This window comes from Nipponia nippon, unplaced genomic scaffold, assembly GCF_047370975.1.
Source record: "Nipponia nippon isolate SJK-2023a ecotype South Korea unplaced genomic scaffold, ASM4737097v1 scaffold_32, whole genome shotgun sequence".
In the NCBI taxonomy this organism is placed as follows: Eukaryota; Metazoa; Chordata; class Aves; order Pelecaniformes; family Threskiornithidae; genus Nipponia; species Nipponia nippon.
In genome coordinates, this window is record NW_028262350.1 from 3,525,998 (window position 1) to 3,551,962 (window position 25,965).

At 57.3% G+C, this 25,965-nt stretch overlaps 3 protein-coding genes, 1 long non-coding RNA gene and 1 other non-coding gene across 6 annotated transcripts in view; 4 read left to right on the forward strand and 1 right to left on the reverse strand.

The window, feature by feature from the left end:
* The window catches only part of IGF2BP1 (insulin like growth factor 2 mRNA binding protein 1), a 29,306-nt gene extending 24,116 nt beyond the window's left edge, over positions 1 to 5,190 (forward strand). The window contains exons 6-15 of one of the 2 annotated variants that reach the window (XM_087769910.1): positions 901 to 1,182; positions 1,877 to 2,011; positions 2,250 to 2,372; positions 2,883 to 3,018; positions 3,119 to 3,241; positions 3,577 to 3,693; positions 3,888 to 3,962; positions 4,263 to 4,394; positions 4,586 to 4,699; positions 5,098 to 5,190. In XM_087769910.1, the coding sequence (XP_087626036.1) occupies positions 901 to 1,182; positions 1,877 to 2,011; positions 2,250 to 2,372; positions 2,883 to 3,018; positions 3,119 to 3,241; positions 3,577 to 3,693; positions 3,888 to 3,962; positions 4,263 to 4,394; positions 4,586 to 4,699; positions 5,098 to 5,190 (1,330 nt within the window). The remainder of the gene's footprint in view (positions 1 to 900; positions 1,183 to 1,876; positions 2,012 to 2,249; positions 2,373 to 2,882; positions 3,019 to 3,118; positions 3,242 to 3,576; positions 3,694 to 3,887; positions 3,963 to 4,262; positions 4,395 to 4,585; positions 4,700 to 5,097) is intronic. The other variant, XM_087769911.1, reaches the window with a different exon arrangement.
* A 9,621-nt stretch (positions 5,191 to 14,811) lies between these two features.
* TRNAQ-UUG (transfer RNA glutamine (anticodon UUG)) lies at positions 14,812 to 14,883 on the forward strand. The gene has a single exon. It is a non-coding gene; the product is annotated as a tRNA-Gln (tRNA).
* Positions 14,884 to 16,635: 1,752 nt separating this feature from the next.
* GNGT2 (G protein subunit gamma transducin 2) lies at positions 16,636 to 19,363 on the reverse strand. The gene is made up of 3 exons (XM_009464598.2): positions 19,231 to 19,363; positions 18,029 to 18,118; positions 16,636 to 17,645 (listed from the first exon to the last, which is right to left on the reverse strand). The coding sequence occupies exons 2-3, from the start codon at positions 18,110 to 18,112 to the stop codon at positions 17,520 to 17,522; spliced, it is 210 nt and encodes a 69-aa protein (XP_009462873.1). The 5' UTR covers positions 18,113 to 18,118; positions 19,231 to 19,363; the 3' UTR covers positions 16,636 to 17,519.
* LOC148054280 (uncharacterized) lies at positions 17,524 to 19,216 on the forward strand. The gene is made up of 3 exons (XR_015707460.1): positions 17,524 to 18,558; positions 18,659 to 18,696; positions 19,030 to 19,216. It is a non-coding gene; the product is annotated as an uncharacterized LOC148054280 (long non-coding RNA).
* Positions 19,364 to 20,532: 1,169 nt separating the features above from the next.
* Positions 20,533 to 25,911, forward strand: ABI3 (ABI family member 3). The gene is made up of 8 exons (XM_087769993.1): positions 20,533 to 20,779; positions 21,885 to 22,052; positions 22,864 to 23,040; positions 23,673 to 23,755; positions 23,945 to 24,040; positions 24,435 to 24,616; positions 24,734 to 24,859; positions 25,091 to 25,911. Exons 1-8 carry the CDS (start codon positions 20,663 to 20,665, stop codon positions 25,249 to 25,251), a joined length of 1,110 nt encoding a protein of 369 aa, XP_087626119.1. The 5' UTR covers positions 20,533 to 20,662; the 3' UTR covers positions 25,252 to 25,911.
* Positions 25,912 to 25,965: the final 54 nt, after the last annotated feature.

The window sequence follows — 25,965 nt, forward strand, 5'->3', positions numbered from 1 at the left end:
AACCTTCATGGGGGAACTGCAGCCTTGTTTTACTTTCTGTAATAACATGGGGCAGGGTCCGGCCATGGAGCCCGGCAAGGGGAACGCTCCCAGTTTGTCCTCCTCTCCCTTGTCCATCCACACCAGCCCTGTGCTTTGCACCCCATAAGGTGAAATATTTTGGGTTTCTTTCACTGGGAAGCACCCAGCAAAAGAGTTTTGTGCAAGTAGTTTTGCTCTCAGATCTGCAGCCCTTCTCCCCTGCCTTTTCTTCCTGCGGGCATGCGCGTTCTTCATCAAGCACCTTTCTCTGGTCCCTTTGCATGCTGCAGGGACAGGGCTGCTAGCAGGAAAAGTCTCTGTTCAGCTAGTTTTAGGGGTTTTTGGGTGGGTTGGTTTTGGGCTTTTTGCAAGAGTTGAGTCACTGACCGCTTTCTGGAGAGCTGCAGTTTTGGTTTTCTCCGTAGAAAGCCAGGGAGGTTTGAAGGAGCTGCGGAGAGCAGTGGCCAAAGCCATCGCTTTGCTCTTGCTGCCAGCCCCATCTATCGACAGCTTTCAGCTCTTGCAGTCCCTGAAAACCTGCCGGGAGAGGGATTTGAAATATCAGCCAAAAATCATAAGGTGGAGGAGACATGGGAATTGCTCCCTGCATGATCCTGTCCTGCACCCATTGCTCCCATCCCCTCCCCTGAGTGCTCGGAGAGGTTCCTCTTAAAGTATTTTGGCTCATCCAGGCTGGGTGGAAAGTCCTGCCAGGTCCCCACGGCATCGGTGACATCTCCTTCCCCCCTCCCGGTGCTTCCTCGCCAGGCATTAACACCAGGGAGGGCTTGGCCCAGTTTGGGTCGAGCTGGTGCGCTGCTGCTCTGCATGGGGCTGTGCCAGGAGGGACCCCCACCCCAATGCCTTCTCCCCTTCCAGAGCCATCATGAAGCTGAACGGGCATCAGCTGGAGAACCACGCGCTGAAGGTCTCCTACATCCCCGACGAGCAGTCCGTGCAAGGGCCGGAGAACGGGCGGCGGGGCGGCTTTGGGGCACGTGGTGCTCCCAGGCAGGGCTCCCCCGTCTCCGCGGGGGCACCGGTCAAGCAGCAGCCGGTGGATATCCCCCTCCGCCTCCTGGTGCCCACCCAATATGTGGGTGCCATCATCGGCAAGGAAGGGGCCACCATCAGGAACATCACCAAGCAGACGCAGTCCAAGTGAGTCTGTTCTCCCACGAGCCGGTTTGCACCTTGTTGAGCCGAGTGGTCTGCAGTGATATATGAGGCTGGATTTCTTTTTTTTTGGGGGGAATGGGCTATTTGAGGCCCCTCCAGCTCTCCTGCTGTGCAGGGCAGTGTGTCCAAGAGCCACCTTCCCATGCCCTTCCCCAGCCAGGCTTTCTGGCTGTGCTTCCCCACGTGTCTCCCTTTGCCAGGGCCGCCCTGGCTGGGACGGGACCCAGGAAGGCGTGCGTCGAGGTCGCTGCTTCAGCCGGTCTCATTTAGCATGAGCTTGCTGAGCTTCACCCGCCTGCTCTTGCATTTGGCGCCCGAGCTTATGTTGGCTACGGCTCTTGTCCCCCAAGGAAGGCTTTATCTAAGACGTGAAGTCATGGACAGCTCATCCTGTCCCCCAGGCACGTGCTTGTTCCACCACTTAATCACTCCTGTTGCTTAAAATAAATAGATGCTGATGCCTTATTTGGATTTCTGTGATTTGAGCTTCTAGCCGCTGCTTCCATGTTGAGTATTGAGCCCAGAATTAACTCCTCTTGCCTTCCCTGGGTGCATATAACCTTACAGTCGAGCGTGAGCTCCAGGCAGTTCCTGGGGAGCGGAGCAGCCTGCACTCGTGCTGCCGGGAAGCTGCAGAGCCGCTTCCCCCGCCCCAGTGCCCATCCCGTGCTTGCAGGATCGATGTGCACCGGAAAGAAAACGCGGGAGCCGCAGAAAAAGCCATCAGCATCCACTCCACCCCCGAGGGCTGCTCCGCTGCCTGCAAGATGATTTTGGAGATCATGCAGAAGGAGGCGAAGGACACCAAGACGTAAGGTTTCCCCCTGCCTTTCTGTGCATGCATGTCCCATCTGTGCTCTTCACTGGGCTGTGGTACCATCCTAATGCCTGGAGCCGTGTGATGCTCCCATCTGTGCAGGAGCTTTGGTTTGGGGACCCAGGGACTCCAAGCAAGGGGACTTGAGCTTCTCCCATCCCTCTGTACCAAATCCCTCCTCTTCTGGCTGCAGTAATCCTTCACGTTGGTTTTTCCCCATTCCTCTCTCAAGAGCTGATGAAGTGCCTCTGAAAATCTTGGCCCATAACAACTTTGTGGGGCGCCTGATCGGCAAAGAAGGGCGAAACTTGAAGAAAGTGGAGCAGGACACAGAGACAAAAATCACCATCTCATCGTAAGGCTCCTCACTCCCTTTGGGGAAACCAGGGCAGACCTTCCTCAGGCCGGGGTGGATGGGGAGGAGGAGGAGGAGGCGGGTGATGTGATGAGCGGGCAGAGATGCCTGCCCGTCAGCTGAGAAACCAGCCTGTGGCGTGGGTGCTTTACTTCCCAAAGCTCTCTTGAAAAATCTTGGGTTTATATTTTCTGTGTTCCCCTCCCCGTCCCTTTGGTGCCCTTTCCCCATCCCTCCAGGGCTGCAGAGCTCAGGACAGGCTGGTTTGATGGCCAGGACTGGGGTTTTACTCTATAGCCATGTTTTTGGGTGAAGGCAGAATAGGCTTCCCAGTACCAACCATGATGCTGGTCCCTGCTCTGACTGGGACTAGGCAGTCCTAGTACATGGTGGCAGTGGCACCCCGTGTCCCTGGCACCCCAACAGGACCCGTCAGAAGGACTGGAGGACCTGGCATAGCGCTGGTCAGGCAGGGCAGGGTCTCGGTGCTGACGCTGCCTTTCCCATCAGCTTGCAGGACCTGACTCTGTACAACCCTGAACGAACCATCACGGTGAAGGGCTCCATCGAGAACTGCTGCAAAGCGGAGCAGGAGATCATGAAGAAAGTGAGGGAAGCCTACGAGAACGACGTGGCCGCCATGAGTGTGAGTGGGGTTCGGTCCTGCCCTGCATCTCGGCTGACGGGAGTTCTCTACAAGGATGCCCCGATAAAAGCAATGAGCATTTCTCTCCTCTTACCCTCAGTTGCAATCTCACCTCATCCCTGGCCTTAACCTGGCTGCGGTTGGCCTCTTCCCTGCCTCCTCCAACGCAGTACCTCCTCCGCCAAGCAGCGTCTCTGGGGCCGCGCCATACAGCTCCTTCATGGTAAGGGGACACCCCGCGGCTCAAACTGCTCCAGCTTCCAGCTCAGGGATGTCCCCTGGGTGGAGAAGACCCTTGCCATGGTCAGGGTTATGCCTGCAGCACCCTGTGCTGTCAGCAGCTAGCTCAGGTCCAGCGTGGGTGTGGGATCCAGTGTTTTAAACTATTGCAAATGCGAGGGAGAAGGTGCTCAGACGCCACAGGGTCTGGTGCTGGCTCAGCCCTGCACCCTTGGGAGAGGTGTGGGCATCACTGGGGGGGGAGCTTGGAGCCCTGAATGGTGGCACTGAGCCCTGAATGGTGGCACTGAGCCCTGAATGGTGACACTGTACCCGCAGCCTCCGGAGCAGGAGACCGTGCACGTCTTCATCCCTGCGCAGGCAGTTGGTGCCATCATTGGCAAGAAGGGCCAGCACATCAAGCAGCTTTCCCGGTTTGCAAGTGCCTCTATCAAGGTAGGATTGCCCCATGGGGAGCCCCCCTCTGCCAGCACCTGCTGAACGGGTGCTGTTCTGGCTGGGAAAACCACCTGAAAAGCCCAGGCGGTCGGGCTGGGGGCCCAATCGTGCGGCACAGGGGAGGGAGGGCACAGCAGCCACCCTGCCCGTGCCGCTCCCGGCCGCAGCCGCTGTCTCTCTCCCTCCTCCAGATTGCCCCTCCGGAGACGCCGGACTCCAAAGTGCGCATGGTTGTCATCACGGGCCCTCCGGAAGCTCAGTTCAAGGTTCCCCCTGTGCTGCCTTCACCGCAGGGAATTTTGGGTGTCCCTCTCCACCGCCCCGCAGAGCTGGGAAGGGAGGAGCAGGGTGGTGACCCTAATTTTGAGCCCCCCAGTCTGTAGCTGGGTAAACCCAGCATCAGCTCTCCCAGGGGCTGAGCTGGTTTGGAACCCCAGGGAACTGGGATTTCATGGGATGCTGTCCCATCCCGGGTCCCGGGGATGGAGACCCACTGAGCCAGTGGGGACATGCAGGGGTAGGACATCTTGGGTGATGCCTGACTCCGTGCTCCCTCCCCTCCGCAGGCGCAAGGCAGGATTTATGGGAAGCTGAAGGAGGAAAACTTCTTTGGACCGAAGGAAGAAGTGAAGCTGGAGACGCACATCCGGGTCCCCGCCTCAGCCGCGGGCAGGGTCATCGGCAAAGGGGGCAAAACCGTAAGCAGAAGCGATGCTTGGATGGGGATGGGAGCACCCTGGGGGGGGACATCCCTGGGAGGGTGGCTGCGTTGTGCCAGTGCCTGGAGACATCCCAGGGACAGATTTCCCAGTGGCCTGGCTGGGGTTTCCCGGAGGGGCTCGTCCTTCCCGCAGGGTGTGACGGGGTGGTCTCTGCCCCTTCCCCACAGGTCAACGAGCTGCAGAACCTGACGGCGGCGGAGGTGGTGGTGCCGCGGGACCAGACCCCCGACGAGAATGAGCAGGTCATCGTGAAGATCATTGGGCACTTCTATGCCAGCCAGGTACGGCCCTGGCAGCTTCTGCACTGGCACTGGTGGATTCTCTGATGGCTCGTATGGGGTTGTGTCCACCTGTGTATCCTCCCGTGGAAGTGTTTTCCACGCCTGGCTGGTGGTGTTTGCAAAAGTGGGTGACGGTGAGCTGTGCTCTTTGCCGTGGGTGAAGGTGTGGGACCGTGGGGGAAGGAGGGAGAGCTGTGGGAGTGTGGGCACACACAGAGCATCGCCTCCCAAACCCAGCTTCTGGAGGAAACCACGGTAAAAATAGGTCAGGAAAGGCTCTCCAGGGGCAACTTCACCCAGCCCTGCTGAACGCTGTAGCATCTTTCATGACGTGCAAAGCCGTTTCCCTTGCCCCCGGGGTCCCCCCCAGCTCCCTGCTTTGCTCCTCTTATCCGCAGATGGCTCAGCGCAAGATCCGAGACATCCTGGCCCAGGTGAAGCAGCAGCACCAGAAGGGACAGAGCGGCCAGACGCAAGCGCGGAGGAAATAAGAGCAGCACCGACACCAACGTGAAAAGCGGAACAAGCCAATGCCGGGCTTAAGAGTGGCTGGGAATCAGTTACCGTAGACAGATGCTAATTTTTTCATTAACCGATCGAGATTAAAAGGCAGTTTGATTGGCTTCCAAGGTAGATGGCTAGGGTAAAAAAAAAGAAATCAGATCTGTTTTTAGCTCCACGTGCCAGGACAGCTACTTAAATGAAGCGAGAGGTGCTGCAACGTGCCGGGCCAACCGGCTGCTCTGCCGAGGCCGGCACGGTGCCGGGTGCCCAGGGATGCCGGTGCGGCGAAGCTGTGGCCACCGCGGCCCTGGGTCCCCTCTCGCGGGTGCAGCATTTGCCCTCTCATTTAAGTAGCCTTTGGAGGTCCTGTCCCAGCCGGGGCGCCCGGCGGCTGCATCTCCCCGACCCCTCCCTCCCTCCCTCCCCGCGGCTGGTGGATATTCCCAGAGCGACATTAAGCCTTTTGGAGCATTTAATTTTTGTTTTTTCCTATTTTAATTTTTTTTTTTTAAGAGAAATTGCAGTGGATTCTTACCAACCCCAGTTGGTAATGAGATCCATTGCAGGGGGGGAAAAAAAAAAAGATAAAACCCCCCACCTTAGCACCAAGTGGATTTGGGTCCCTTGGGAGCTCTGCACCGCTCCAGTCTCCGAACCACCGGCGGGCGGGAGGGCAGGATTCCTCCTGCCCGCGCTGCCTGCAGTGCAGTGCCTTGTAAAGCCTTAGAAGCCAGGAGAGCACCTCTATTTTCCAGGACGATATTTTTTTTTCTTTCAGTTGTTTGAATGTTTCTTTTCATTTTAGGTTAGTTTAAAAAAAAAATTTTTTTTAATTTTTTTTTTTTTTTAAGCCTATGAATTAACGGCAGAAGTGGGACACGCGACCATTTTTCTCAGTGATCTCCGCTGCGGAGGTGACGACCTGTCCTAGAGATGAGGCAAACTGTCCGGGGAAGGGAACGGGCGAGGGAAGGGCTTTTGCTTTTCCCTCCTCCCTTCAAACAACAGCAATAAACCACCACCAAAAAAAAAAAAAAAAAAAGCAAAGAAACCCCTGCTTGGTAGGAAACATCGAATTAATCTTCATCTCTTTAGTAATCAGATTATGGGAACTAAACGCACGCAGAATGGTTTGGGGGGTCGGGAGGGAGGCGGTGGGTTGAGGGGAGCAGCGGAGGGATGCCCAGCTGCGGGGGACTCGGCTTTGCCGCTCGCCCGGGGCCCGTGCTGTTCCCGACTCCTTTGCCACGTCCTCTGCCAGCTGCCCTCGGCCTCGCTTTCCCCACCCGGAGCAGGAGGTTTGTGGCCCAAAATCCCGTCGGAGCCTCCGGGGGCTCAGTTGTGGGGGAATACCTTTTTTTTTCCAGCAAAAACCCAGGGAATATTTTTATTAGCAAACTGGGGAGGTGCCAGCTCACATGAACTCCCCTGGGGTTATTTGTGTCTTATTCCCCCCCTCCACATCTCTCTAGGTGGGGAAAAAATATTCTTGAAATTTGGCACATTTTTACTAGTTTATAAAGGTATTTTTTTCATTATTTAAAAAAAAACAAACTACACCAACCACCACCCTCCTTTCTGCAGTAAGAATAACTGTTCTCATGAGACGATACCAAATATATACGTCAAACGAATGTAATATGGTTACTGATTCCCGTCACTCTTATGTGGATTTTATATGTTAGATATATTTTAATGATTTGTTTTTAATATTGAATATTTGGAAGGGACAGTAACTGCTGCCATCGCCTCTTCCAGGCAGGGGAAGGTCTTGTCTCCACGGCGGGGCTGGGGCCGAGCCCTCGTGCCGCGTTTTTTTGCTGCAAATCCAACTGAAATGTGGATTTACGCTGATTTTCCTGCAAATTGGGGCGGCAGGGTGGAAAAGCAAAATTGGGATTAATTCTGAGGGAGAGGGATGATGCCGGATCCCGCACCCACCTGGTGGGAGGAGACCGGGGAGCAACCCCCGGGCGAGCCAATTTGAGGCTAAAAGGAGGGAATTTGGAACAAACCTCGCACTGATGCTTTTACCTGTTTATTTTCTGAAGTGGAGACCAGCCCTCCCGCTCGAGCAGGCGTTTTCCTGGCCGCATCCTCGAAAGCCAAACCCAGCTTCCAGTTCAGCTCATGCAGCATCGGGAAGGCGGGTGGTTCATCGATAAGGGAACATGGCAGCAGTTACTGTCCTTTAAACCATTGCAACAACAGGGAGATGTGGGGGAAGGCCAGGTATTGCTGTGTGTTTGAGCAATGAGAGAAAAAAAAAAAAAAACAAAAGAAAAAAAAAAAAAGAAGAGAAAAGAAAAAAAAAAGCTACCTCAAGGTATGAAGTTACCTCAGCAATTGATTTTTTTTTTTTTTTTTTTTTTGGGCTTGCTGATATTTTATATAAAAGCTGATAGTCTTGAATATTTTATTTTTTTAATGAAAAGAGAAGTTAAGTTTCATAATTTCTTATGAGCCAGGAGTTATGTGCAGGTAACCAAGTGTTATGAGCTCTCTATGGAGAACGACAGGAATTTCAGACATAGTGGAAAAGATGGCAGCAGCAGCTTTTTTTTTTTTTGGCCTTTTCAAGCCAGTTAATGAATTTCATCACAACACAAGAGCTGTCAGATGTCGCGACTCTTCGAGACCTTGGACAAATTGGAGCCCACCGACTTTTTCAATTGGCAAAACTTAATTTCTTTCTTTTTTTCTTTCTTTTTTTTTTTTTTTTAAATTAAATTTAAAAAAAAAACCAACCAAAACCCGCCACTGGCTGAAAGGCCTTTCTCAATCCAGCTCCATCGAGAAATCAGCTTATTAAAGAGCTTTGGGATCAGAAATCTTCCACTCCCGGGGATGTGAGGACGGACTCCTAGGCAGCGTTGACTATGCAAAGTGGGGTACATGGGGTTTGCTGGTATTTAAACTGCACCAGCTCAGGCGATTTTTTTTTTTTTTTCAAACACTTGGAAGCCATATATATATATATACATATATATATATTTATGTACATCCCAGAACCCAAACGAATCGGCCTCCTGTGTTGCCACGGAGGCAGCGTCGAACCATCTTCTCCACTATGGTGCTGTTAAATATTTTACAGAGATTTGCCTCCGTTTTACCGAGGATAAGCAATTAAAAAAAAAAAAAAAAAAAAAAAAAGTGAGAAGGAGAGAGAGAGAAATTAATAGGAGCCAATTTTTTTTTATATAAACGCACATCGCGGAGAGAGAAGATGAATCCAACCCTGAGGACCGATGGGCCTGAACCTCTCTGCCCGCTCTAAAAGGTTCACGGGGTTTTTTTTTAAAGTCCCATCTTGCTATTTTTCACCGTACCTGCAGTAAAAAGACCCTTCTTTGAATGTTAGTTAAAAAAATACAAAAAGTTCGGTGGTGGTAAAGTGAATTTGGGAGCGGCAGGCGCTGCCGTCCCCATCCCGCCGCCCCGCGCCTCCCCCCAGAGATAATTTGGGGCGGGTGAGGAGCGGAGGATCCGGCCCATCACTGGTGGTAGGGAAGCGCTGACCCTTTTTTTTGCATGAATTTGGGGTTCAAAGGAGCAAAATTAGGGCTGGCAGTGCCCGGCCAGCAGCTCCTGCCCCTCGGGGCAGTGGGAGAGGGGCTTCCGCGGGGTTTTCCTCATTTTTTTTTAATTTTTTTTTTTTTTTTTTTAAAGGAAGACTGGTATTTGTCCTAGGAGAAAACGGTTTCTTATTACTTGAAATCTCTGGCTCTCTACTTTTTTTTTTCCAGCCTTGCACAGAACAGTGTATTCAGACATCGGTGATTATAATTGTCTTTTCCAACAGCAAGCGTTTTTGATAACTGGTTCAAACTGTATCATTGAGGGATAAAAAAAAAAAAAACAAAACAAAAAATCCAAATCCCACCCCAAGCACCCCCAGTCCTGTTCATCTGGTTGTTGCAGTGAGAAGATCTTGACCTAAAATCTGATGATTCAGGGAAATCTTTGATGCTTCCCCCCCAGGCTGGCCCCACTGCTGTAACGTCGCAGCGATCGGTGCTTTTTTGGGGGGGAATCTCTTTGTTTTCCCAAGGGAAATGATTTATATAAAGTGATTTGCAGTAAGGAAGACGCCTCCAAGCATCTCCCATCTTTCTCCGGAGCCAAGCTGAGCTGGAAAGAGTGAAAGCGGGATAAAGCGGGATCCCCGGCGCGGCTGGCCTGGGTGGCAGGAGACGCGAGTGAGCCCTGGATCAGGCCTGGAATGAATAAGCAGGAAAAAAAAAAGCTCTAGCGAACCCCGAAAGCAAGCAGAAAGGATCCCCGGCCCCGCGGTAGCTCCTCTAGCCGCTCTCTTTGCACCAGAATAAAAGGTAATTTAGGGGAAACCTCCGCACGGAGGGCTGAGCGGTGCCTTTGGCTCCTCTCTGCCTTGTTTTTATCCTAGCAAAAATAATTTGGTTTTATTTTTTTTCATGTTATTTTTTTCCCCCCCCTCCATGAGCAAGGAGCAGCCCCAGCCCTGCCCCGTCCTGGGGTGTGCGGGCGGTCGGCTGCTGTCTGGAAACATCCTTGTCCGTGGGGTGAGGAGGGATGCGGAGTTTTGAAGTTGGGGCAGGGGGACGTAGGGAGCCTCCAGGCAGGAGAGGGGAGCGGGGTGAAACGGGTTTCTGCCCGCTGGGTCGTGCCGGGGAGGAGTTGCAGGCAGGCAGGCAGCGAGCAGGCAGAGCTTGTGCTGCTCCCTGCCTCTCCTGCCATGGGGCAACAAGGAAAGCAAGCAAGCAAAGCACTTCTCCGTGCCTCAGTTTCCCCCCCGGTGGGGTGATGCTGCTCTCCTACCTCACAGGGCTGGTTGTGAGGATGAACAAATTCACGTCTTGGAAGCACTTGGGGCTCCTCGGTGCCGTAGCCCGTGCAAAGCATCGCTGGAATGAGCCACCACCGCGCTACGGAGAGACTTGGGTCTGGGGGTTCGCCTCGTTTTAATGCTATCAGAGTCTTCTTTTGCTATTCAGCTGGAGAAAAAGAGAGAAAAAGGAAAAAAAAATCCCCAAATCCCAGCTAATGTTTCTTCTCTTCCAAGCTCTGGACACTTTCTCAGACACTAAAAGCACGCGTGGGCTCAGCAGTGACGCCGGGGCCGCGCTCCCTCCCTGCAGCCTGACCCGGCTGACGAGCACGGAAGGGTTTTACGGAGTCAAACTAGAGGAAAATCCATTGTAAATATTGAAAAGAAACTGCCTCTAAGCTACATTTTATGTTTCCTGGGCATTAGGTTTTGGGTTTGTTTTTATTTTTTTAGTGCATAAAAAGAAAAAAAAAAGAAAAAAGCAGTAAAAGTTAGTCAGATAGTTAATCAGTGCCAGAAAAAAAAATCTTTTTAAATTTCTAGCTCCAACTATTTTGAGTGTTTTTTAGACTCTGAAAAAAAAAAAATCAGAAACGCAGACTTGCTATAAGACAGTTGAAGACATTTCTGTAATTTAATTTCTTTTTATTGATGTATGTCTTCCCTCCCTGTCCCCTGCTGGTCCACACAACATAGGCTTTGATATTTTTGGAACTTTCTTGTTTTCGGAGAATTTAGTAACCAAGGGTTTGGTGTTTTTTTTTTTTTTTTGAGAGGTTCTGATTTTTTTTTTCAGTCATTTTTAATTTCTTTTTTCCGTTGTAGCTTTTGTTTTGTTTGGATGAAATGGGTGTGATCCTGTGAAACACGTATTCTCCTGAGAGGGCACGGAAATATTTAAGCATCCTCATAACACGCTGGCTCCCGGCGGCCGCTGGGGTTGTGCTGTGCCGAGTCCGGCTGTCGGCTTTCCCAGCTGGAGGGTGAAGGATGTGGCTTTGGATTTGCTTTGGGAGCCGGGAGCGGCGATGGGGCAGCGGGAATGAGCGGTGCTTGAGCTTGGGAGGCTTTGGTCTGCTGGTTGGAGGTGGGTGGCCACGGGCCGGGTACCCGGCGCTTGGGAAGCGGCCTCGGAGCGGGTGCTTGGCAATAACCGTTCAAGGCTAGAATTAATTCGGGATGCCCGATGGCGGCTCTGCATCGACAGTGCGTGGGGAGGAGAGAGATGCGTCTCCATTCGATCGAATCAGCCTTTTGTCTTGTTTTTGTTTTTTCTTGATTTTATTTCTTTTTTAACTCATTTGTGATTGTGGATGAGATCCAGAGCAGAGCGAAACCAGCCAGAGGCTCTTAAATCATGAATTTTTTTGGAGACCGTGAAGGTGCTGCGAGCTGGAAACGTACACGTGCAAACTACCTCAGAGCTGCCAGGGAGCCCCGAGGGACGGACGGGGGGTCCCTCACCGCCCCCCGCAGCAGGATCCGGCCACCGGCACCCCCGAGCTCAGCAGAGACCCTCCTGGCTGGTGGGGAGGCAGTTTTGGCATCCCGGCTTTCCGCCCTGCGGTTAGGGAGAGCTGTGGGGTGGAGGAGGAGGAGGAGAGCTGGTGAGGAAGGCTCCCGGGGGTGCCGGGAGGGCGGTGGGATGGGATAGCGGCCAAGTTGGACCCCTTGAAAAGTCAGCCCCGGGCTGACTCGGGTGTGCGTGTGGTCCCTGCTGCTTTACTGTACGTTACAGAATTATTTAGTTTTTTGTTGAAGACGAATACCTCTCTGAGCGGCGGCAGGGCGTGGTGGCGGTGGGATGCTCTGCCGGACCGTGGCAGTGGGATGCTCTGGCCGGACGGCGGTGGGATGTTCTGCCAGGGCATGGTGAGATGCTCTGCCGGACCGTGGCAGTGGGATGCTCTGCCGGACCGGGCAGTGGGATGCTCTGGCCGGATGGCGGTGGGATGCTCTGCCAGACCACGGTGGTGGGATGCTCTGCCAGGGCATGGCGAGATGCTTTGCTGGGTGGCGGTGGGATGCTCTGCCAGACCACAGCAGCAGCCCATCCCCTCCAGTGCGGTAGAGCGGTGGGTTATGAACTGTGGAAAGTACTTGGGTGCTGCAGATCAGCACAAGCTAACACCGAAAGAGATCTTTTGCTTAAAAAACAAAAAAAAAAAGGTAATAATTTAAGTCCCAGGAATTGGGATGTATGACAGAACTGAAGCCATTTTTTTTGGACCAGTTTGGGAAATGGTCTCTGCAAAGCAACACTAAGTCCAGCGGGAAGGAGTTTGCCAATGTTTCGGGGCGGGGAAGGGCTGATCCGGAGCACGGCCCCGGCAAAGCTGCCCACGGCAGGGACGGGAGACAGGGAATGGTGCTGGGCTCGCCAGGCTCTCCCATCGCTGTTGGCGGATCATCCTGGAAAATCGATGGGATTGACCGGAATCAGGGCGGAAAGTAATCCTTAAAATGGCCGTAATGGGTGTGAGCGTTCGTTACCCAGCAGTTAATTGCGTTGGTTCGTTCGAAGCACATCTGGATTCATCACGGGATCACATTCCTTGACTTCAGGAGGAAATCTGGCCCTAAAGCACGACCCCCCCGTGCCACTGCCGCCTCCCGTGGCTCCGGCGGCCAAATTGAAACCCGGCAAATTTTAGGGTGGCTCCAGAGGAGGCAAAACCCCCCCGTGAAGCTCAAGATTTTCCTGAGAGCCGCGAGCGGCCGGTGCCCGTGGAGTCCCTCAGCTTCGCCGCACGTCAAACCCGGGGGCATGACCTTATATGTAACCAATTCATTTTTGTTTATCTACCTCTTAGCGACAATAGATTAAAAACTAGGTAGTGGCAACTCCACATGCTGTAGTTTAGGGGAAAAAAAAAAATACTCTCTTTTTCCAAAGAAAAATGTTCTTTAAAAATAGAATTTATGGGCTTTCTTTTCACTTTAAAGTGGTCATTAGTTGTAAAAGCTCCAGACCTCAGCAGTCTGAAATGTTTGGTTGTGACTGATTTTTTTTTTTTTTTTAATGCTCAAACTTCCATTTCTTTTTTTTTTTTTTTTTTTTTTTTTTTTTTTTCCTTTTGAACTTTGCTGTTGACTTCTTCCCTCAGCAGTACACCTCCATCCTCCTCGCTTCCCCGGCCTGGCGGGGCTGAACCCCGTTTTTGGCTGGGGGAATTTTTTTGTTGTTTTTTTTTTTTTTCCCAGTGGCTTTTTGGGGGCAGGACGGCGGCAGCAGGTTGATGGCAGCACGAGGGGGGCGACTGAGCTCAATTTGGGGTGCTGCATCACTGCACCCCGACGCCGGGAGCACCCAGCACCTCCTTGTCCGTGGGACGGGTGCACCCAAGGGTGCTGCTTCTCCAATACAATTTCAGGCTATTCAGAAAAAAAAAAATTGTACTTTCCTGTAATGATATTGTTTTTCCTCTTTTCAGCTGATTTGTTTCTTTTCGCCTTTTCCCCCTCCCTCTCCTCCTTGCCTCTTCTAATCCGTGTTCTTCCCTTGTCCCCTCGCGCGAGGCAGTTTGTTGGCTTGGATGTGGAGTTGGGATTACGGATGGACGTGGGCTCCAGTGCTCTTCCAGCGAGGTTTTTTTTTTTGTTTGTTTTTTGGGTTTTTTTTTGGCCACAAACCGCTTTACTCCACTGTTTCATTTTTAAAAATAAAGAGAAAAAAAAAAAACAAACAAGCAAAAAAAAAAAATTAGTGTTTGTGTGGTTTTGTGGAGTTGGTGGGAGGAAAATATAGAGAAATGAAGGGGGGAATAGGGAAAAAATGGAGAAATAAGGGGGAAATAGAGAAAAATAGGGAAATAAAGGGGGAATAGGGAACAATAGAGAAATAAAGGGAGGAGTAGAGGAAAATTAGGGAAATGAAGGGGGAAATAGGGGAAAAATAGGGAAATAAAGGGGGAAATAGGGAAAAAAGATAAATGAAGGGGGTAACAGAGAAAAAAGATAAATGAAGGGGGGAACAGAGAAAAATAGAGAAACGAGGGAAATAAAAAAATAGAGAAATAAAGGGGGAAATAGGGAAAAAAGAGAAATGAAGGGGGGAATAGGGAAAAATAGAGAAATAAGGGGGAAATAGAGAAAAATAAAGAAATAAAGGGGGAAATAGGGAAAAAATAAAGAAATAAAGGGGGCAATAGGGGAAAATGGAGAAATAAAGGGGGGAAATAGGGAAAAAATAGAGAAATAAAGGGGGGAAATGGGTGGTGAGGGCTGGGGACGAGGAATGGGGGTGGCAGCGGTGAAGCTCGGGGACATCCCAGAGGATGCTACGGCCTGTCCTTGGTGCCGGTAGCACCCAAACGGGGCCGGTACCGTGATTTAATAGGGTTTGTAAGAATAATTAATATCATTTTCTTGCCCGGGGGTGCTGGGAGGGGGGGATGGACCCTCTGCAAAGCTCCCCCCGGGGATGCAGCTGTATCCCGGCCGTGCAGCATCGGTGCTGCTTCCCAACCGCTCTGCAGCCTCCGGACCCTCCCGGGGGGCTCAAGGGCACCGAGAGCGACCGGTGGGTCGCTCTCGGTGCCCTTGTGCCCCCCGGGAGGGTCCGGAGGCTGCCGGCGGCGGGGACACGGGACGGTCCCCTCGATCCCCCCCCACTCCAAGGCCGGGTGTGGAGCGGAGCGGATGCTCCGCACCAGCACAACCGGTACCGGAGGGAGGAGGGAAACAAACCCCCGCTGTCACGGGGGGGTCAACCGGGCCGGGGCGTGCGGGGGGGGCTCGGTTTCACCCGCGGGCAGCGGCGGGACAGACTGAGGGCGCGGCGGCGGGGTGTGCACCCAGTGGTCCCATGGTGTAATGGTTAGCACTCTGGACTTTGAATCCAGCGATCCGAGTTCAAATCTCGGTGGGACCTCGCATTCGGTCTTTTTTGCTTTCCTCCTCCGCCGCTCCGGTAACGCGGCGGGAGGCGGCTACGAACCGGAACGGCGGGGGAGCAGCACCGGGTGCCGTTCCGCTCCCCCCCGCCGCCCTCCCGGCCCCCGCCGGGCTCCATTTTGTGCGGGGGCGCCGGCTCTTCACTGCGCATGCGCGGGAGCGGCGGGGCAGAGGACAGCGGGCACTCTCCCAGCTCCCTGACGCTAATTGGACGCGCGGGCTGACATTCTCGCCTCTCCGCGCTGCTATTGGCTAGAGGCGCCCTCCGCTCCGCCTCCCACCGCGTGATAGTGCAGAGTCACCGCCTCGCCTCGGCCCCGGTACCGTGGGTTCGCGGACGCGGGCGGGCGGCGTGAGGGCCCTCGGGGGAACGGCGCTGGCTTAAGCCGCCGTTGGGCCAGAAGCGTCCCGAATCCCTTCAGCAGCGGCTTAGCCGGCTCTGACGCAGGTTTGCAGCCGTTTAACGTCGATTAACCGGTCAATCCCCTCCGGCCGCATCCCGGTTATCGCCCCGGATTAGGGGCAGCCCGGGCTCCGGCTTTGGCCCAGGAGCCAGGCCCAGGCGGAGGCCGCCGGCCCCGCGACCCTGCCCCTCGCCGCCCCAAGAAAGACAGAGGCTGCGGGTTTATTTAGCGCCTGCAAGAAAAACCACCTTTATTTTTGCCCTCGTTTGGCTGGGGAGGTACGCGGAGCGGAGGTACCGGCTGTAAGGGAGCGGTGGGGAGCCCCCGCCTGAGGAGAAGCCTCTGCCGTCTGTCCGTCCTCGGCTGGGGAACCCCCACCTTGGAGCCTCTCTGGGGACGAAGCACCGAGGGACGCCCTCCGCCCCACGGACTCGGTGCCGAGCAGGGCCAGCCCGTCGATGAGACCAAGCGGTGGCCTGGAAGGCAGGAAAACACTGCTCCAAGTGGGGTCAGAAGCAATTTCCTACAAGCACAGCATTTAAATGACTCCCAGGCCCGACTCCGTGCGCTCCTGGAGCCCCAGCAGCAGCCGCCAGCGTTGTGGTAGACCCACACCCGTCCCGACAGGCAGCGGGTACCTGCTGCACCATCGCCTCCTCCCAAACGCCCTGTCCCACAGGGTGGAAAAAGTTTTTTTTCCTGCCCTGAGTTTGCAGCCGTTGTTTTTGCTGTGTCTAAATCTGCCATGGGACGTGTGTAACCTCCGAGCAGAGGCTGGCTGGGCCTCGGGGGAGCGTTTCACCCTGGGCCTGAGGGCTGCTGCGATGTTGGAGGTGGGCTGCTGTGGAGCAGAAGCAGCATAGGGACAGACTGCAGCAGAGAGAGGACCTGAGGGGCTCCGGGAAATAAAGAGAGCTGCTGCTTCTCTTTGGGGTTGATCGTCTGGGGATGTTTTGGGGACTTCGCTGATAGTATGTAGCTGTAATGGACTTAAAAAAAAAAAAAAAAACAAACAACCAAACAAAAAAATCCCAAACCGCCCCTGCCCCCAAACAACAACCCCCACAAATCTTCCCCAAAGTATCACCCTACTGAACCTGGAAGAGGCCTGTGCCACTGCTGCTGTGCTTTTTCTATCAAGCAGGGGATGAAATTTGTCCCTCCCATTTGTCCTTGGGAGCAGGAGGATCATGGCCTGGCATTGCTGGCTTAGGGCTTGGCGAGTCCTGTCTCGCTCCAAGGAGCTGCTGCCCCCCAAGCCGCCTGGTCCAAATCATCCCCGTCGCTGATGGGACATGGTGGGACGAGGCTTTGCAGCCCCTCTGCCTGTACGGGGCCCAGCTGCCCTTCCTTGCCTGCAGCAGCTGAGGTGAGCTGGTGGTGAAGCGGAGGCAGCGCTTGGAGCCACCACGGTCGCAGCCCGTGGCTTGCTTTCCCACAGCTGCCAGGGGGTTTCCAGGGGAGAAAGTGAGACCGAGAGGCGGAGTGAGGGTTTGAAGAAGCTGCCTGGGGCCTCGCTCCTTCCCGTGCCCTACCCTGCGTTGGGTGAAGCCCACCCAGCCCTGCCCTGGCCATCCCCTGGCGCTCCGTGCAAGGTGCGTGGTGGGTGCGAGCCGTGGGCTGTAGGAGTGGTGGGCAGCGGTGCTCACCGGCTGGGGGGATGTCTAGGAATAAAGAGAATAAAAAGCTTCAGACCCCTGGAAGCCTCGAAGCAGCAGGGTGGGTATTGGCCTTCTGTGCCAGGTGGGGAAACTGAGGCGCTGAGAGGAACTGACTTGAGCAAGGTCCTGCTGGGAGGCTCTTCTGCAGCAGGCGGGGGCTCGGCTCCGGGGTTGGGCTGCTTGGAGAAGTCTGAGACTAGATACAGCTCTGCAGTTTCATTAAAGCCCAGTTTGCTGCTGGCTGCTAAAAATGCAGAAGTTTTGCTTGCAGGAAACCAAATGTAAATCAGCTGTGAGAGCACAAAAGCACACGCTGCGCTGGCTGCTGAACCTCATCTCCGGTGGCAGTGGGGTAATTTTTTTTTTTTTTACCTTTTTTTTTTTCTTTCCCCTTTTTTTTTTTTTTTTTTTTTGCTTTTGCCATCCTTTAGATGCACTACACTTTGGTTCTGGACTCCCCAGTGTCAGACTACAGGGAAAGCAGGTTTCTGACAGTCTTGGCTTGCACAGGGGAACATCCCTGTGCCTGGTGGTGACAGCAGGCGCGGTCAGCTTATTGTACAGCCGCCCTTCTCCTTGAAGGGGTTCTTGTCCTCGGGGACTCCTTTCAGCAGCGGGTCCTCGCCCGCCATGGACTCGATGTACTCCTTGATCTCTTTGCCGGTCTTGGAGACCTGCAAAGGAAGGAGATGCTCTGTGTGGGTTATGGGAACGAGCCCTCACTGCAGAGCTGCGCTCCCGCTCGTTGGCTGCCTACGAACCCACCCGTGCAGCTGGGAGAGGGGAACCGTGGCCGGGACCATCCCACCCAGCGTGGGGTGTCCCCGAGAGCATCCCCGGGGTGCTATGGGCACCTTGCTGCCTGCGGGCCTGCAGCTCCCAGGCTCTGGGACGTGGGGCTAATGTTTGCCTCCGGGGGAGAGGTGTGAATGCACATGCTTCTGCCTCTATTTGAGGTTTAATTTCAGGGCTTGTGATTGTTTTTCCTTTGCAGCATGATCAGGTCAGGGAGCTGCGCCAGGGAACGGCCCCTTTGCCTTTTGGGTGAAAAACTCACCATTTGCCTCTCGTTCTTCACCTCCTTCTTCAGCTGATCCAGCTCCATCTTCAGCAGCTCCTTCTCTGTCATGTCCTGAGCCATTTTGCCCTGGAACCGCAGGGAAACGGCGCGTTATTAGTATATAGATGGGCTTCTCCTAAGGCACATTAGGACTATTGCTTGGGCCCTAACAGTGTTGCAAAGGTTACTAATGTCTCCGCTGCCCCCATGGTGAGACATGGGCTGATGCTAAAGAAAAGAAACGAGGCGGGAGGCACCTTTCAGGCACCTTTCGAAACCCTTCTTGTGACACCTGCTGGAACCGCATTTTTGTTTGCTTGTTCTCAGCAGGCACATCGAGCGATGGATGCAGTTTGAGGGCAGCGGAGAAGGGTCCAGCCTGGTTTTTAACGAGGTTTTTGCTACCACCGAGGCTGCTTCCCCAAGCCATGAGGTGGCCAGTTCAGCGGGGCCAGCTGAGCCCGGAGAAAAGCCACCGCCTCGGGGCTGTCAGAGCAGCAGCCTTGTAGGAGAACCTGGATGCCCAGGTCTGCAAACTAGACCTTCCTGATCTGTGTCCTGTGCCTGGGCGAGAGCATCTTTGCAGGTTTTCTAAGGAACTAAATATTTTTTTTCTTCTTTTTTTAGTTTTTTCCTTCTCTCCCCTCCTTGTGCCCGCCCCACAGGTAAGTGCTAACATGGATTGAGGCCCTTTCATTGCTGTGAGCTCAGCTATTTGCACGCAGAGGCATTGCTTGCTGCGACAGCAGCATTTTGGGGCCGTGTGGGTTGGGAAAGCCCAGCTCTTTTTTCGCAACAGCCCATCCAGGGGTTATGTGAGATTCCCGCACAGCTGGCCTGCGCCGCTGAGATCTGTTCCCATGTTTAAACTTGGGTTTGAAAGCCTGGCCACAACCTTTTAAATAAAAAAAGTAAATGCGATTAAGCTGAAAAGTGCCTTGGCCCTGTGTTGGAAGGCGTCAAGCTTGTGGGCCCCGGGCCCCGCTGGTTTTCTGCAGCTGCTCTCGTGGCGTGCGTGCCCGGTGCTCCTCTCCCCAGCGATGCCCGTGGTGCACCGCCGGCCCCGGGAGATGCTCGTGGCAGAGCACAAGGAGCCGAAAGCCACAGCACAGCGTGCTCCCCACCCGCGGAGGGGGTGGCTTCCAAACCCTGTGGACCCCACGATGCCGTTTGTAGCTGGAGGGAGCGAAGCCACTTACCTCCAGGGACGAGGGCCTGCCCCTCTCAGCGGTGGAGAGGTTCAGAGATCCATGCGAGAGGACACGCCGTCGACTGGACCCTCGCTCTCCTGATCCAGGCTTGAAGACTCCTTCAGCTCTCGGGGAGGGCAGCGGGGAGCAGATGTCTTTGGTCCTTAAGCTGATAATAGACTCAAGCGAATAAGCTGGTCAGGTGTTGGGCATTAACCTCAAAGCCCGGGGTAATCGGTAGGGAGGGTGAGGATGGGGGAGGAAGGGTGGGGTGGGTGACTGGGGCAACTGGGAAGGCCTTGAGGCCCTGGCGTGGGTGTCTGGGTCCTGCCCTGGCTGGGACAGAGGGACTGTCCCTGGGGGAGTCAGAGCTGTTGTCACGGAGTTCAGGAGGGGATGGAGAGGAGGGGAGCTGGGGCCAGGGGACCTCGGGGGGCTGGCACAGCCTCGTCGGGGGCCGGGAGCAGCTCGGGCGGCCCTTGGTCCTTCAGGGTGTGAGGAGCCGGGCCGGTGCTGGAGGAAATTCATCATTTCCCTTGTCCTTGTGCTGGTGGGGCTGCAGGCTCAGGAAGGGCCAAGCCCTAACGTGGGTTTTGCTCCTGTCTGGCCAGTGCAAAGTCGCTGGGGCTGAGGACAGGGCCCCGAGGAAGCGTCTGGTCTGCGGGAGGAGGAGAGGGCGGAGGGGGATTTCCAAGCACCGGGGAAGTGGGAATTTCCTGCCCTGGACACAGCCTCACCAGTGGGGATGTGAAACGGTGTTAGCAAAGCGGGGAGAAGGACGGGCGCCTCCGCGGGGTCACTTGTCACGTCCCGCTGTGCCCTGAGCTGAGCGAGGTCCGGGGGACCGGGACGATGCCATGCGGGGTGCACGGGGCTTTTCCAGGGCGGAGGACCTGGCAGTCGAGGCGCTGCCCTTGGCTGTGTCTCTTGCCTGGCTGACAAAGGTGAAGGGAAGGGAATCCCCCTCCCTGGATGCGACCAGGCCAGGCTCAGCCCCACACCTACCGGGAGGGCAGCAGCGGCTCACGGAGAGTGGGCACAGGTGGCGGAGATGGGGGTCGGGATCTTTTTCGGTCGCTCACCCCCACCCGGCACCGCTGGTTCCTCCGTGACTCACCTCCTTCACCACGGCGGCCCCTCTCGTCCCCTACCCCAGTGGGGTGACCACCAGCCGCGGCCGGGGGCTGCCCCCCAACACATCCCCCATGGGGTTGGGGCCACGCTGCCTTCTTCCCCGCTGGCCCCCCACCTTTCCTCGCTGCCCCCGGCTCTCCTGAGGGCCACGATGTGAAGGTGGCCGGGGCGGGCTCCACGCCTGCGGGGTGTCCCTCGGGGGGACGGGGACACCGCGGCGCCCGCAGGCCCTGCGTCAGCACCGCCGCGAGCTTCAAAACCCGGCGCCGTGGCGGCCGGGGAGGAAGTGGGAGCCGAGCCCGGCACCATGTCGGAGCTCGAGCAGCTGCAGCAACGTGACATCCCGGCGGGCCGGCAGGTCCTGCGCGACCACCACTGCAACCTCCTCAGGGTCGCCGATTACTGCGAGAGCAACTACTTGCAGGTGAGGGGGACGGGGACAGCTGGGGACATCGCAGGACGAGCTGCGGCGTTGGGGCTGGGCGTGATGCTGGAGGCAGCCGGGAGCCCCGGTGAGACGGTGGTCCCAGAGGGGTGGCTGGTGGGCGACGGCGAGGGCTCTGCCGTTGGAGACGGGAGCCTGAGCATCACCGGTGGCTTCCTGCCGCGCATTGCATGCCGCTGTTCGTATTATTTTTTTTTTCTCGTGCCTCAGTTTCCCCTCTTGCCCCACAGCAGCTTTTCTGCTCAGCTCTCAGGGTGAGGTTTGGGAGGAAGGGAGAGTCCTCCAGGGGTTTGGTGCCTCTGGAGAAGCCCTGGGAGGGGACCGGGGACACCAGCCCCGCCTGGGCTGTCCCCAGGCTGTCCCCGGGGCTTTGGAGGTGCCTCCTGGCAGGGCAGAGGCGAGCTGGGTGCCCGCATGTGCAGAGCAAGCGTGAAGCTCTGCAGCCAGCAGTGTGCCTCCTCCTCCTCCTCTCTGCCTGGCCCCCCCGGTGACCCGCTGAGGGAAGGAGGGGGCAGGAGTTTTTGGGATGAAACAAGAGAAAAACAGAGTCCTGGCCCTGTGTGCCAGGGAGGGCGTCTTGGCCAGGGGGGTCCCTGGGTGCTTTGCGGAGCCCATCTTGGTGGCCTCATTCGCCCGTGCCGGACCCTGAGGCTGGTCCCAAGGGGCTGGTGGTGGCCAACCCGCTGGAGCGGAGCTGAAGGGGAAACATGCAGAGTTATTTGGAGAACCGAGACGCCGTCCCCCATGGCTGGTGGCACAGCCGGCTGTCCCACACGTAGCCGGCTGGTGGCATGGCCAGCTGTCCCCAAGGGTGGCAGGAGGCTGAGGTGGGCACTCGGCTCCGGTACCTGCCAAAATGGTAGTATCGCAGGGAGGAATCACGGTGAATCCCCGGTGCTGGAAAAGCCGAGTGCTGCTGCCTGACGGGTGCCCGTGTGTCCCGCCGGCGGAGCCGGAGGAAGCTTGATGCATTTGGAAAGCAGAAGGAAGCATCTTGGCTACCGTGTGACTCCGGCGTGAAGATGGAGAGCAGCGGTGGCCGCACGGGGTGGGCTCATCCCACCGGCTGGGTTTGCCCCTCCAGGCAAGCGACAAGCGGAAGGCACTGGAGGAGACGATGGCGCTGAGCACGCAGTCCCTGGCCAGCGTGACGTACCAGGTCAGCAGCCTGGCCACCGCCTTCCTCCGGCTGCTGGACCTGCAGGCGGCCGAGCTGCGGAAGATGGAGGCCGATGTCAGCTGCGTGGCCCAGGTGGGACCGTCCTGCGGCCGGCGCGTGTTGGGGTTTGGGTGCTGAGAAGGGGGTGGGCTCTGGGAAAGGGGGTTTGGGCAGCTTGAAGGGGCCGAAGACCCTCCTTCCCCGCAGCTTCGAGAGCCCGGCAGCCCCCCCCATAGCATCACCTTGCAGTGGAAACACCAGACCATCTCCTTGGGGGGGGGTGGGGGTCACCCAAAGCTTCATGGGGGGACCAGTCCATCTGGGGCTGGAAAACTGGTCTCTGGGGTTTTCTCCCGGTCTGGGCACTTGCAAATCCCAGTGGAGGGGACCATGGGAACTGCTTGGGAAACCGGCTTGGCTACAATGCTCTCCCCTTGCTGGGGTCTGGCCTCGTCCTCCCAGAGCTTAGGGACACTGATGCGGAGTCCCGTGGCCACCTGCCCTCTTCGTGGCACTTGGAAGCCGCCTGGAGCGTTTCCAGCCATGGGAGGAAATGGGACCCTGTGGTCACACTGGAAGCGGCAGGAAAACAATTTATGGGCAGCCAAGGCTCATGCATCCCCCCGCCACTGCCCCGTCCCCCTGTCCCCTGCTTTATGAAGGGCCAGATCCGCTGTGGTGGCATCAAGGGCATCACTTGCCCTGCTGTGATGGAGCAGAGCAGGACCTGCCCCTGTGCCTTTGGCCAGGCCGGGGGGTTCAGGCTCAATCCTGATCTTTCCCTACGACCCCTTCCCTTACGGGCAGGGAGACGGAGTTGGGAAGGGTGGTGGGACTTGGAGGTGGCAGCAGGAGGCGAGGAGAACCCGGGATGGGAGAGTGGGGACAAGTGCCATCTCTGCAGAGGGTTGACATGCACAAGGAGAAGGTGTCTCGCCGGGAGATCGGCTTGTTGACCGTCAGCAAGAGGTTCCCGTCCTACCAGAAGATCATGCCCCCCCCCAGCCCCCCCTGCCTGGAGCCCTACTACAGGAAACCCCTCAACTTCAGCATCCTGGACGACATCGGCCACGGCATAAAGGTCAGCCCAGGGCCAGGATGGGGTCCCGCGGGGGCTCGGATGGGCTTTCTCAGTCCCTGCCGTCCCCAGGGTTGCACTGATGGCCGCACAGGTGGGCTCAAACCGCTCCACGATGGAGAAGCAGGGTCTGTCTGTGCCCCACAGCCCACCCTGGGAGTCATCCTGCTGGGGCTCGGGGGTCCCACCTTAGGGAGGGGGCACACGGTCCAATGCAGCAAAGGGAAACTGAGGCACACAAGGCTCAGTCAAGGCCATCAGCGCTGCTGGGGCCGGTGCTGAGCCGCGATGCTCTCACCCCCACGGTGCCTTTCCCGGTACCAAAACCGCCCGTGCAGGAAGGCGCCCGTGGCGGGGGGTTTCGGCAGCCTTGCGGCGCGAGCCGTCGGCGAAGCTGCCGCGAGGCTGGAGGGGAAGTGGCAGCTCTGGGGCCGTGGTTCCCACGGTGGCAGGCGTCTCTCGGCTGCCTCCGCACCGCAGCGCTGGTGGCTCCTTCCGCTCCGCTGCTCCCGTCATGAGCTCGGGGTGCTGCTGCCCGCGGGGGGGGGTCACAGCCCTCTCTGGGGTGCAATGAGTTTGTGGGGCAGCTGCAGCCGCCCGCACCCATCGCGTCTCCATGTCTCCTTGTGCCGCAGGACCACAGCACCCAGCTGTCCCGCACGGGCACCCTGGCTCGGAAGGGGATCAAGTCGGCGGCGCAGGCTGCAGGCACCCTGGGGTGAGGCTGTGGGTGGGGATGGGTGCGGGATCGGGGGCTTTGCCTTTCTGTGTCACCGAGCAGGTGACGATGGCAGGGACAAAGCCACGAGGTGCACCGTGGGCTCGCCTGATGCTGCTGCCATCCCATCCCCACCCCTGTGCCGAGCCGTCGGCCGGGCTGGGGGCTCAGCGGCCGCTCTGCCCGCAGGAGAAGCACCCGTGTCCCCGAGCCCATCCAGCCGCCCGTGGTTCCCGAGGGCAAGCTCTCCACGGCCTCCTCCACCTCCTCACTCGTATCCGTCAGGTACCGGTGCTGCCCGGGGGTCGGGAGGGCCTGGGGGGGTGTCGGGAGAGCCCGGAGCAGCCACCGGCACCCCGCTGCTCAGGGAGGTTCTGCTGCAAAGGGGTTTTGATGACAAATAGGGGTTTGGGGAGCAGGAGATTCGCTGCCCTGGGCAGTGTTCATTTCTAGAGCAAAATCCCGTTACAGAGAAGGTCCCTGATGGGGAAACTGAGGCAGAGTGGGGAAAGGGCTTGTATGGGGTATACACACAGGTGCTGGGATCTCCTGCCCGCGGTGGCTGCAGCAAGTGGCACCCCGTCCTGGCATGGGGCGCGTGTCTGTGGTCAAAGAGTGGGGGGGCAGAGCCAGTCCCCAGCCTGCCCCCCCCCCAGCACCACCGCTCCTCCACCCTCAGCTCCAGCGGAGGCCTGGCAGCCCCCGGTGAAGGCACCCCCGCGCCGCCGCTGCTACCATCCCTGCCGGGGCCATCCCCAGCGCCTGCAGCTGACGTCCCACCGCCCCCGCCTCTGCCCGGGGACCTGCCCCCGCCACCGCCGGGGGACCTGGCCGTGCCCCCGCTGGACCTCCTGCCCCCAGGTGAGCGCTCGGTGGCCCAGGGGTGCTCAGCATGGGGGTCAGTGGGGACAGGGGGGCTGCACGTGGCCTCTGCTCCCCGTGGAGCCCTTCATCCCCATCGATTTTGCGGTTTTGCAGCCCCCGATGACCTCGAGCCGCCGCCACCACCAGCTTTGCTCGACTTTGAGGATTTGGCCCCACTGCCGCTGCCACCGCCCGCCGCAGAGGACCCCCCCTGGGTCCCGGAGAGCTACCTGGAGAAAGGTACGGTGGAGCCCCAGACCCCCCCGCTCTCTTGGCCGTGGTGCCTTCGGTTGAGCCCCTGCCCACAACCACAGCACTGAGGGCCCAACTCTGCCCTGGCGTTGGCCAGGGCTGGGATGGTGAGCGATGCCGTGGTCTGCTCATGTTCCCCGCTCCCGCCCTTCCGGCGGTGGCCCGTCCCCTGCGGTGGCCTTGCCGGGCTCCATGGCCCCTCTCTCCCTCCTCTCACAGTGGTGGCCCTCTACCCCTACACGCGGCAGAAGGACAACGAGCTCTCCTTCCAGCCCGGCGCCCTCCTCTTCGTCACGCGGCGGTACTCAGACGGCTGGTGCGAGGGTGTCATGGGCGAGGAGGCGGGTTTCTTCCCCGGCAATTACGTGGAGCCCTTCTGAGCACGGAGGGCAGGCAGCCCCCTGCATCCCCCACCCCAGATCGGCCGCATCCTGCTCCTGCTCGGGCAGGGCTGCGCTTCGCCTTTGAATTTTGGCTTTGCACAGCTGGGGTTTTTGCACAGCTCAGCCCTTGTGTGGGCAGCCAGACTGGGTGCTGCTGCCGGCACCGCTGCACCCTGGCAGCACCCCGAGCACCCCGCTGCCCGGCCCCTCTCCCATCTGCCTTTTCTTTGTTTTTAATGACAGCAGCACTGGCTGCTGCTGGCGCCGGGAAGGTTTAGCACCGGGATACCGCAGCTCTCTCGCCGATGGAAACGCAGCGGGCAGCACGCTGGTCCTGTGGATGATCCTGGCGATGCTCCCGGCCCCGCGGGAGGAGCGAGGGCAGCGCAGGACCAAAGCGCAGCTACAGGAGATGGGGCCGAACGCCCGCAGGGACGAGGAGAGCAGCACCCGGCTGTGGCCCCAGGGAACCTGCCCGCCGTCCCCATCGGCGTGAGGCGCAGAGGCACGAGCCAGGGCCCAGTCCTCCACCAATGGGGTCCCCACAGGGTCCCCTGCAGAGCATCGCTTGTCGCCTGGCCCCACTCTGCCGCTCCCCCTCCAACGCTGTCCCCCCTTCACCAGCCCAAGGAAGAGAAACAACACGTACGTGCAACTCAGAGAGCCGTTTCACACCCAGGTTTATGTCCTGGATACAAACAACTTGTGTAT

Bases quoted from the DNA above. Each gene is read 5' to 3' on its own strand.
- GNGT2 (XM_009464598.2), bottom strand. From the start codon at position 18,112: ATGGCTCAGGACATGACAGAGAAGGAGCTGCTGAAGATGGAGCTGGAT. The intron at 17,646-18,028 runs GTGAGTTTTTCA...CTTCCTTTGCAG, and splicing joins TGAAGAACGAGAGGCAAATG to GTCTCCAAGACCGGCAAAGA.
- ABI3 (XM_087769993.1), top strand. From the start codon at position 20,663: ATGTCGGAGCTCGAGCAGCTGCAGCAACGTGACATCCCGGCGGGCCGG. The intron at 22,053-22,863 runs GTGGGACCGTCC...CCATCTCTGCAG, and splicing joins ATGTCAGCTGCGTGGCCCAG to AGGGTTGACATGCACAAGGA. The intron at 24,041-24,434 runs GTACCGGTGCTG...CTCCACCCTCAG, and splicing joins TCCTCACTCGTATCCGTCAG to CTCCAGCGGAGGCCTGGCAG.